This window comes from Equus przewalskii, chromosome 9 (genome assembly GCF_037783145.1).
Source record: "Equus przewalskii isolate Varuska chromosome 9, EquPr2, whole genome shotgun sequence".
Lineage (NCBI taxonomy): Eukaryota > Metazoa > Chordata > Mammalia > Perissodactyla > Equidae > Equus > Equus przewalskii.
This window is the reverse complement of record NC_091839.1, coordinates 26,790,411-26,801,219: the sequence shown is the minus strand read 5'-3', so window position 1 is coordinate 26,801,219 and position 10,809 is coordinate 26,790,411. Positions and strand designations below refer to the sequence as shown.

Below are 10,809 nucleotides of genomic sequence, written 5' to 3'. Positions count from 1 at the left end.
AGAGAGAGCTTTTCTGTGGGAACCAGAGGTAGAACTCCCGCTTGTCCACCTAATTCACAATAGCCCTCTTCTTTCCTCCCAGTCATGGCCCTGTACGGAGTCTCTTCTCTCGAACCTAGCTAATTTAATAGAAATTACAAAACTGACTATTACCTCAGGCTGCATGCATTTGAAAAGCAATAACATAATGTGCCCAGCTACGCGGGGACTCATTTTATGTCAGACCGACTCTGGAATGACATGACAATGTGGATCAGTAGATTTGGGAGCATCTCAGATAATCGTTTTATCCTGTGGGAGCAGGGTGAGTTTCAGCGAGTCTGAAATTACGTGTGTTCACTCCCTCTAACAAGGAGGAAAGCCCCTCTTTCTGAGTGAGGGCAGCAATTCTCAGCATTCCTCACTGTTCGCGGGTCCGGATGCAGAACACCCTTCCCTACGGTCTCGAGAACGCTGGGAACTACATTACCCGGAAGGACCGGTGCTCAGATGAGCCAATCAAAGATCAGGGTGAAGGCATTTCCGTGCGAATTGACCTCCTCGGGGCGGCACTTCCGGTGTCCTCGAGGAGGCGACTATTTTGGCCGTTCTGGCTTTGTTCTGGTTCCGCACCGCTGTGTCACATATCGAGGTGACGAGACCAAGAAGGCGCGAGAGGCGGCGCCGTCCGCTTGACTCTGAGGCTCGGCGACGCCGCCCGGAGCCCCGCGCCAGGCCCGGGCCAGGGAGCGCCGCACCCGGCGCCTCGTCTCCCGCCGCTCCCGGCCCCGCTCCGCCCCCGAGGCCGATGGCGGCGGCCGCGCGGAGGGAGCCGGCTCAGGTGAGCGCTCGGCTCCGGCCCGCCCCGCCCGCAGCGCAGCCCGAGCTCCAGCCCTCGGGCGGGCGCTGCTCCCGGGCCTGCAGCCCAGGCCCCGGGGCCGGGCCGGGGAGGCGCTCGTGGGACATGTGGACATGTGGCTGCGGGCGGGGTTCCCGGGCCGAGGGGCCGGAGGGGACGGTGTGAGGAGGGGTGCCCCCTGCACCGGCAGGGGAGGGGCTGCTCCTTCAGTCCGAGGGCCCCGGTGCAGGGAGGGCTGTGACCAGAGAGGGACGCGGTGCGTGTTGGGGTTTAAAAAGTTGTCCAGGAGCTGCTCGGAGAGAACGGACGGGAAGGGGTGAGGAGGCCGGGGAGGCGCAGGGAGCGGAGTCCTGGTCCGAGGGCGCAGAGCTGGTCCGAGGCGGCTCTGAGGACTGAGGCCCGGAGGTCAGTGAGTGAAGCCGAGGTCACCGGGTCGCAGGGCGGGGCGGGGTCCAGCCGTAGTGGCCTGCCTCTCCCCACAGGTTTTGGGACAGAAAAAGCATTTACAGAACTTGCACAGGGAAGGAGAGGGTGTCCCAACCCCTCAGTGGTACTAACACCAGCCGTGTGATGTCCGTGATTGTGGCGTCTTGAGACTCTTCACTTGCTGCATTCACAGCTCTCGGGTGCGGGGACCCTGAGGATACCCCCAAACCCTGTGTTCTGAGTGCAGGCCCAGGGTCGTAGAGGTGTTCCGATTTCTGGCCACCAGGATAAACAGGTGTGGAAGGTTATCCCAGGAATAGATAACCAGCATATGGTGGTCCAGTGATTGAGATTCTGCACTCTCACTGCCGCAGCCTGAGTTTGTTTCTGTCAGGGAACCACATGACGTTTCTGTCACATGTCATAATATGGTGGCTGCTTATGATTGTGATGCTGAAAGCTATGCCACCAACACTGCAGATACCAGTAGGGTCACCCATGGTGGACAGATTTTAGCAGAGCTTCCAGGTTAAGGCAGAATAGGAAGAAGGACCTGGCCACCCGTTTCCAAATAATTGGGCATGAAAACTCTATGATTAGCAGTGGAGTATTGTCTGTCATGGCTCAGGAAGTTGAGAAGATGGAGCAAAAAAGACTGGGCAGGGCTCTACTCTGATGTACACAGGATCTCCAGGAGTCTGAATTGACTTGATGGTGCCAACAGCTACAAAGTTGAAGAAGTTTGGAGTGACTCCAGGGTTTTGGGTTGTAGCCGCTGAAGGGATGGAAGCTCCATCAAGTGGGATGTGGAAGTTGTCGGTACGTTTATTTTCCTTGGGAATGTCAGAAGTTTTATTCGGGCCCTGTTAAAGAGTCTGACATGTTTCAGAACAGTGAGCGGAGGCATCAAGTGGGCAGGTCTGGAAATCTGGGGAGGGGTTCAGGATGGAGACTTTCAAATGGCTACTGTGGCTCTTGTGTGGACCCGGGTGGAGCTGTGGATCACATTTGAGAAGTGGAATTCGGGATATAGTGATAATGCTGTTAGCGAGTCAGAAAGACTGGGGTGCATGCTGAGGAATGGTTCTGTTGCTTAGCACCTGGTTGAGGTACCTGAGTATGAGAAACACAGGTGAGGGAGGGCTGTCCCCATGGAAAGGTGTGGGAGAGAGCACGATCTGGCAGGTGGCCAAGGCTTCCATGGGATGAGTCGGTGGAAGATGCCTTCAGAGGCAGAGGAGTAAATGAGACAAGTTGACAGACTGGGGCTCCTGCGAATTCTCTACTGTTCACATTCACCAGAATTGTGTGTTGAGCCGTGAGGGGTCTGGGGTGTTCGAGTCTTGCTGTTGGGTAAGATCTGGGGTGAATGTAGTCAGTTGTGAAAGTCACTGTGCCTGGCAGGGAGATTGTAACGGGTGGGGTTTTAAGGGAGATTAAGTGGGGAGAGGCAGATTGTGGCTGCTGAGAGGACAGAAAGTGCATCACAGAAGTGGAGGAGGGTCATGGGTATCTGAAATTCACATGTGGTTCTGGGTGGCTGATCTTGAAGCAAGGATCAGAGGCAGGTGGGGAGGCCTTCAAAGCAGCATCTGGGGCTTTCCCTGGCTGTGGGATCCATCCGAGGACTGGGAAGGTACTGGATTGTGTTTGAGTTTGTGAAGCGCTCTCTGGGTGCCATGTGTCTCGTCCATGGGTGAGTGCAGGGAGATGCCCGTGTTGTAGGGCAGGGAGGTGGCAGAGCTGTGGGGACTGAAGACATGAGAATGTGGTGTCTCCATCATGGTTTGCATTTACATAGGTATTGTGAGCTGAGGGCCCCAAGGCCCGTGTAGTGGGGACTTAGGGGTGAAGCATGAGCCCACGTTTAGCTGTGTCTTGTAGCTACACTCTGGAAGATGCAGGGGAATTGCTTGACAGGAGGGATGGGGCGCTGCCGGCCAGGCCCAGAGCTTGGGTGGCATCTGTGTGTCCCCTTGCCTGTTATTTCTGAGGGCTGAACACAGTGATGATTGGGACCCTGAGGAGAGAGCGGGTGTCAGTGGCAGCAGGGCCTGGTAACCCCTCTGAGGTGGGGAGCTCTGGAGGAGGAAGAGTGCGGAGTAGATGTGCGGGGTGAGGGCCTGTGGGTTCTGAGAGGGAGAAAGTTCATGGTTTCCTCTGTCCCCATCCTGATAGGACAGTGTCACTTTTGGAGACGTTGCTGTGTACTTCTCCTGGGAGGAGTGGAGGCTCCTTGGTGAAGCTCAGAGGGACTTGTACCACGATGTGATGCTGGAGAACTTTGCGCTCATATCCTCACTGGGTAAGGCCCTCTCCCTCCCCGTGACCTGGACTAGGCTCTGTATTTCCTCCCACTCCTTTTCCCTAGGAGGTGCTCTTTCCTTCTCACATGTGAACTGTGGGAATTACATCCTTCTCTTTCTTTCTGGGTGGTGCTGTGTTGCTAGGGCTGGGTGTGTGCACCGCCCTCTTCTCTCCCCTGCAGCCCCAGTACCCTCTGTACTGAGCCCTCACAGGGAAGGATTCCAGGTCAATAGTCTTGCAGTGAGGCTAGTGGATGGCACCTTGCTTGCCCTCTCTGTGGCTGGGTAAATGTGTCCAGATCCATGACACTTCTGTATCCCAGGGTTTGATGGCTTCTTTTAGCTGACATGTCCTCGTGCCTGCCTGTGTGTGGAATTGCAGGTGTTGTCATGGTCACTACTTACCTGGATCGTGGGCTACTTTTAAGACCCTCTTACAGGGTCTGTATTGTTTGGATCTCTTTTTTTTGTTCCAGCGTTGTCGTTCTATTAAATGGTATGTGTTCAAGGTGTACAATATGATGATTTCATATATGTGTACATTATGAAATAATTGAATATCCATATGAAATAATGACACATCCATAATCAAGTTAAGTAACATTTCTGTCACCTCATATGGTTACTGGCTTTTTTTGGTAAGAAAACTTACGATACTCTCTCCCAATAAATTTCAAGTCTAAAATACAGTACTATAACCTATAATCACCATGTTGTACATTAGGTCTTCAGAACTTATTCATTTTATAACTCAAGGTGCATACGTCTTGACCAACAATTCCCCTTTGTCTCGCTGTTCAGCCCCTTGCATTGTACCTGCTATAAATTCACCCTGTTTTGTTTGTTTGTTGTAGATTCCTCATGTACTATCATACAGTATTTGTCTTTCTCTGACTGGCTTATTTCACTTAGCATAATGCCCTACAGATTCATCTGTATTGTCACACATGGCAGGATTTCCTTCTTTTTTAAGGCTTTGTAATACCTGAGGGGTTTGTGTGTGTGTGTGTACATGTACATGTGTATTTGCATGTGCATCCTAGCATATGCATATACCACCTTTTGTCTCTGTTTATTCATTTATGGACATTGAGGTTGTTTCCATATCTTGTGTATTGTGAATAATGCTGCAGTGAAAATGAGAGGACAGATTATCTCTCCCACATTCTGATTTCATTTCCTTTGGATATATACCAAGAAATGGGATTGCTGAATCATGGTAGTTCTGTTTTGAAATTTTCGAGGAACTTCCATATTCTTTTTTATAATGGCTCTAGCAATTTCCATTCCCACCAACAGGATGCAAGGGCTCCCTCTCTCCACGTTCTTGCCATCACTTGTCTCTTCTTTTTGTGATAATAGACATCCTAAGGTGTGAGGTAATACCTTGTTGTGGTTTTGATTTACATTTTCCTGATGAGTAGTGAGGAAGAGCAATTTTTCATATACCTGTTAGTCATTTGTATACCAAATTTGGAAAAATGTCTAATCGGATCCTTTGCCCGTATTTTAATCAGATTATTGTTTTGCTGTTGAGTTGTATGAGTACCTTATACTTTCAAAATAGTTTCCCCTTATGAGATCCATGGCTTGCAAATATTTCCTCCTGTTCTGAAGGTTGCTTTTCATTTTGTTGGTTGTTTCTTTGCTGTGTAGAAGCTTTTTAGTTTGATATAGTTCCACTTGTTTAGTTTTGATGTTTTTCCTCTGGACTTTCGGTGTCATATGCAAAAAAATCATTGCCAATACCACTGTCCAGTGGCCTATTCTATATGTTTTCCCAAGAGATTTTATATTCTCATGTTTCACATTTAACTCTTTATTCCATTTCGAGTTCATTGTTATTAGTGGTAGATGATAGGGCTCCAATTTCATATTTTTGCATGTAAATATACATTTTTCACAGCACCATTTATTGAAGAGACTATCCTTTCCCCATTGTGTGGTCTTGGCACCTCTCTCAAAGATTAGTTCACCATATATGCCTGGGACTTTTTCTGGGTTCTTTGTTCTGTTCCATTCCTCTGTGTGTGTTTTTAAACAGTACCACACAAACACAAAACAGTACCATGCTGTTTTGATTACTATGGCTTCCTAATGTAGCTTGAAATCAGGAAGTTGATAGCTCCAGCTTTGATCTTCTTGCTTAAAATGGCTTTGGCTAGTTGAGATTGTTTGTGGTTCCATATGCATTTTCAGATTCTTGTTCTATTTCTGTGAAAAGTTCCATTGGAATTTTGATAGAAATTCCATTGATTTTTGTATGTCACATTGGGGAATATGAGCATTTTCACAGTATTAATTCTTCCAATCCAAGAACATGGGATATCTTTCTATTTATTTGTGTCTTCACTTTCTTTCATCAGTGTCTCACAGTTTCCAATGCTAGATCTTTCACTTCCTTGGTTAAATTTATTTGTACTTAATTTTTTTTTTTTAAGATTTCATTGTTTTCCTTTTTTTCCCCAAAGCCCACTGGTACATAGTTGTATATTTTTAGCTGTGGGTCCTTCTAGTTGTGGCCTGTGGGATGCCGCCTCAGCATGGCTTGACGAGCGGTGCCATGTCCACGCCCAGGATCTGATCTGGCAAAACCCTGGACTGCTTAAGTGGAGCGTGTGAACTTAACCACTCGGCCACAGGGCCGGCCCCGTATTTAATTGTTTTTGATGATATTGTTAATGTGATTGCTCTCTTAATTTCTTATTCAGATATTTCACCATGAGTGTGTAGAAACGCAAGTGATTTTTGTATGTTGATTTTGTGTCCTGCAATTTTTCTGAATTCGTTTCTTAGTTCTAAGAGTTTTTTTTTGGTGGAGTCTAGGGTTTCCTATCTATAAGATTGTGTCTTGTGCAAACAGACAGTTTTACTTCCTGTTTTGTAATTTTGATGCCTTTTGTTTCTTTTTCTTGCCTAAGTGCTCTGGGTAGGTCTTCAGAACTTGTTAAGTAGAAGTGAGGAGAGTGGGCATCTTTGTCTTGTTGTTGCTTTTAGAGGAAAAGCTTTTAGCTTTTAACCATTCAGTATGATGGTCGTGTGGGCTTATTGTATATGGCCTTTATTATATTGAGATATGTTCCTTCTATACCTGATTGGTTGAGTTTTTAACATGAAAGTATGCTCAATTTTTGTTAAGTGCTTTTTCTGCATCTACTGAATGGTTGTGTGATTTTTATCCTTCATTCTGTTAATACGGTGTATCTCTTTTATTGATTTGGATATGATGGACCATCCTTGCATCCCAGGGATAAATCCCACTTGATCATAGTGTCAAAGTCTTGGAATATGCTGTTGAATTTGCCTTGGTAATATTTTGTTGAGAATTTTTCCTTCTATGTTCATCAAAGATATTGGCCTGTAATTTAATTTTCTTGTAGTTTCCTTATCTTACTTTGATATGAGGGTAATGCTGGCCTGGTAAATTGAGTTTGGACATCTTTCGTCCTCTTCAGTGTTTTGGAAGAGTTGAGGAAGGATTGATGTTAATTCTCCTTAAAATCTTTGGTAAAATTGACCAGTGAATCTATCTGGTCCTGGGCTTTTCTTTGTTGGGATATTGTTTATTGATTCGGTGTCCTTACTTGTTATTGGTCTATTCAGATTTTCTGTTTCTTATGATTCAGCCTTGATAGATTGTATGTTTCTAGGAACTTATCCATTTCTAGTCAATCCAGTTCACACTAGTCTAAGTTCTTTGTGTTTCTGCAGTATCAGCTTTAATGTCTCCTGTTTCAGTTCTGATTTTATTTATTTGAGTCTTTTCTAAGTTCGTCTAGGTAAAGGTTTGTCGAATTTTATTTCTTTTCAAAAGCCAACTCTGAGCTTTGTTGGTTTTCTATTGTTTTTCCAGTCTGTATTTCATTTATTTCTGCTTTGATCTTTGTTCTTTTCCTTCCTTCTCCTAAATGTGGGCTTAGTTTGTTGTTCTTCTGATTCCTTGTGGGGTAAAGTTAGGCTCCTTATTTGAGATTTTTTCTTTTTCCTTAATGTGGGCATTGATTGCTATAAACTTGACTCTCAGAACTGCTTTTGATAAATTCGTTTCTCTTAAGATAGTTTTATTTTTCATTTCAATTTTTTTCTTTAACCCACTGATTGTTCAGGAGTGTGTTTTAATGTCCACATATTCATGAACTATCTAGCTTTCATTTTGTTACTGATTTCGAGTTTCACACCTTTGTAGGCGAGTAAGATTCTTTTTTAAATTTTTTAAAATTTTTCTTTTTCTCCCCAAAGTGCTCCAGTACATAGTTGTATATTTTTAGTTGTGGGTCTTTCCAGTTGTGGCATGTGGGATGCTGCCTCAGCATGGCTTGATGAGCGGCGCCATGTCTGCGCCCAGGATTTGAACCAGCAAAACCCTGGGCCGCCGAAGTGGAGTGCGCGAACCTAACCACTCCGCCATGGGGCTGGCCCCGAGTAAGATTCTTGATATAGTTTCAGTCTCATTATATCTGGTAAGGCTTGTTTTGTGGCCTAACATATAATTTGTCCTAAACCATCTTCTGTGTCTACTTGAGATGAATGTGTATTCTGCTGTAGTTGGATGGAATTTTCTGTATATGTTTGTTAAGTCCATTTGGTGTAAAGTGCAGTTCAGATCAAATATTTCCCTATTGATTTTCTATCTGGATGATCCACGTGTTCTTGAAAGATGGGTATTGAAGTCGGCTATTAGTATTTTGTTGCTGTTTTTTACCTTTCAATATGTCAATACTGGCTTAATATATTTAGCTGCTCTCATGTTATGTGCATGTATACTTATAATTGTTACATCCTCTTGGTGAATTGACTTATCACTATCTAATGACTTTCTTTGTCTCCTATGACAGGTTTTGAGGTCAAGTCTATTTTGTCTGTTATAAATATAGCCACCTATAAGTATAAGCTACTTTCTTTTCATTTCCATTTGCATGGAATAATGTTTTGGATTGCTTCAGTTTCAGTTTCTTTGTGTCCTTAGAGCTAAAGTGTGTCTTTTGTAGGCAACATGTGTTTGGATCTTTTTTTGTTTATCTGGTCAGCCACTGTGTGTCTTTGGAGAATTTTGTAAGGACTTGTCAATTGCCATCTCTTTAATTGTTTTCTGGTTCTTTTATAGTCTCTTTTTTCCTGTCTTCCTTTGTGGTTTGATGATTTTCCATAGTGGTATGCTCTGATTCCTTTCTCTTTATCTTTTGTAGGTTTTTGCTTTGTGGGTACCAGGCACTTTTCTTAAAACAGTCTGTTTTAAGCTGATAGCAACTTAATCACAAAAAAGTACCTTTTTAGTTTCCCGCCCCCGTGCATTTTATCTTCTTGATGTCACAGTTTATTTGTTTTTATATTGTGTAACCATTAAGAAATTATTGTGGGAGTTGGCCCAGTGGCGCAGAGGTTAAGTTCTCATGTTCTGCTTCGGTGGCCCGGGTTTTGCTGGTTCAGATCCTGGGTGCAGACCTATGCACTGCTTGTCAAGCTGTGCTGTGGGAGGCCTCCCACATATAAAGTAGAGGAAGACGAGCACCGGTGTTAGCTCAGGGCTAATCTTCCTCAAAAAGGGAAAAAAAAGAATTATTTTGACTACAGTCGTTTTTAATATTTTTGTCTTTATCCTTTATACTAGAGTTAGGTGATTTACATACCACCATGTTACAGTATTGGTGTGTTCTGAATTTGACTATATACTTGCCGTTAACAGTGTGGTTTGTATTTTCCTATTAGTAATTAGCGTCTTTTCATTTTAGCTTCAAGAACTCCCTTTAGCATTTCTGGTAAGGCCGATAGAGTGGTGATGAATTCTCTCAGCTTTTGTTTGCCTAGGGAAGTCTTTATCTCTCCTTCATTTTCAAGGACAGCTTTGATGGATAAAGCATTCTCTTTTCTCATTTTTTTTCCTTCAGCATTTTGAATTTCTCATTTCACCATCTCCTAGTCAGCCCAGTTTCTGCTGAGAAATCTGCTTGTATCCTTATGGGAGTTTCCATGTATACGATGGGTTTCTTTTCTCTTTCTGCTTTTGAAATTCTCTTTGTCTTTGATTTTTGCAAGTTTTGTTATAATGTGTCTAGATAATGAGCTCTGTATGGGGACCTTTGAGCATCATGTGCATGGATGTCCACATCCATCTTCTGATTTGTGAAGTTTTCAGCCACTGTTTCTTTAAATAAGCTTTCTGCCCTTTTCTCCCTCATGTGTCCCTGTGGCACTCCCATGATGCGCATATTATTTCCCTTGATGGCATCCCATAATTTATGTAGTCTCTTCAGTCGTTTTTCTCCTCTGAGTGGATGAGTTGAAATGACCTGAATGAAGATCACACATTTTTTACCTGCCTGATTGAATTGGTTGTTGATGCTCCTTATTGCATTTTTCATTTTGTTCATTGTATTTTACTACTTCAGAATTTGTTTGATCTTTTTTTTTAATAATTTCTAAATCTCACCTTTTTGATTTGTTCATATACGTTTTCCTGATTTCACTGAGTTGTCTGTGTGTTTTCTTGGCTCTTGCTGAGCTTCCTTAAAACAATTATTTTGAATTCTTTGTCCAGCAGTTTGTAGATCAGCATTTCTTTGGGTTCAGTTGCTTGAAACTTATTGTGCTCCTTTGGTCATGTCGTGTTTCCTTGATTTACATGTTCCTTATAGCCTTTTGTTAATGTTTCCCCATTTGATGAATCAGTCACCTCTTCCAACCTTTAGCAGTTGGTTTTGGTGGGGAAAGGCCTTCGCCTTGTGTTGGTTGTGAGGTGACTGTGTGCAGTGTGGCAATTTTGGCTCTGGGGAGGGATAAGCCATGTAATCACTGCAGCTCCATCAGCTGAGATCAATGGTGACAGAAACTGTAGGGATTCTCAATAGCCAAGGTTCCAGGGTGGATTCATAGGTACCTCGACCTGTTGTGGTTTGGGAGGGTGTGACCCAGGACTGTGTTCAGATCATTTAACTAGTGTTTTGTTGTCATTGCAGTGCCACACATCATTTCTACTTTTTCCTTCCCCGTGGTTGGTGCTTTGTCTTCTAGTCAGTTCTCCTACTTGTCTTTTCCACTCTGATTTTTAACCCAGGGAGAATCTTGACCTCTGTGTACTTCATACCTCACCCATTTCTCTCATAACTTTTCATCTATTGCTTTGCAACATTGGGTCACATGTGCCACATTTTTACATTGTCTTGAAAAGCAGCTATTCTATTGCAATTGCTTTTCCCTGGGTTTGGACACATGCTTTTTTATTTTTGTTTTCTGAGGAAGATT

General features: G+C 44.1%; 1 protein-coding gene across 3 annotated transcripts in view; it reads left to right on the top strand.

Annotated features, from left to right (window-relative positions):
• Positions 1-529: 529 nt before the first annotated feature.
• Positions 530-10,809, top strand: part of LOC103544309 (zinc finger protein 814-like) — a 100,741-nt gene continuing 90,461 nt past the window's right edge. Inside the window, exons 1-2 of one of the 3 annotated variants that reach the window (XM_070558770.1) lie at positions 530-820; positions 3,443-3,569. In XM_070558770.1, coding sequence (XP_070414871.1) covers positions 788-820; positions 3,443-3,569 — 160 coding nt within the window. In that variant the 5' untranslated portion in view covers positions 530-787. Of the gene's footprint in view, positions 821-1,736; positions 2,084-3,442; positions 3,570-10,809 lie in introns of those variants that run through there. The other 2 variants (XM_070558769.1, XM_070558771.1) reach the window with 2 other exon arrangements.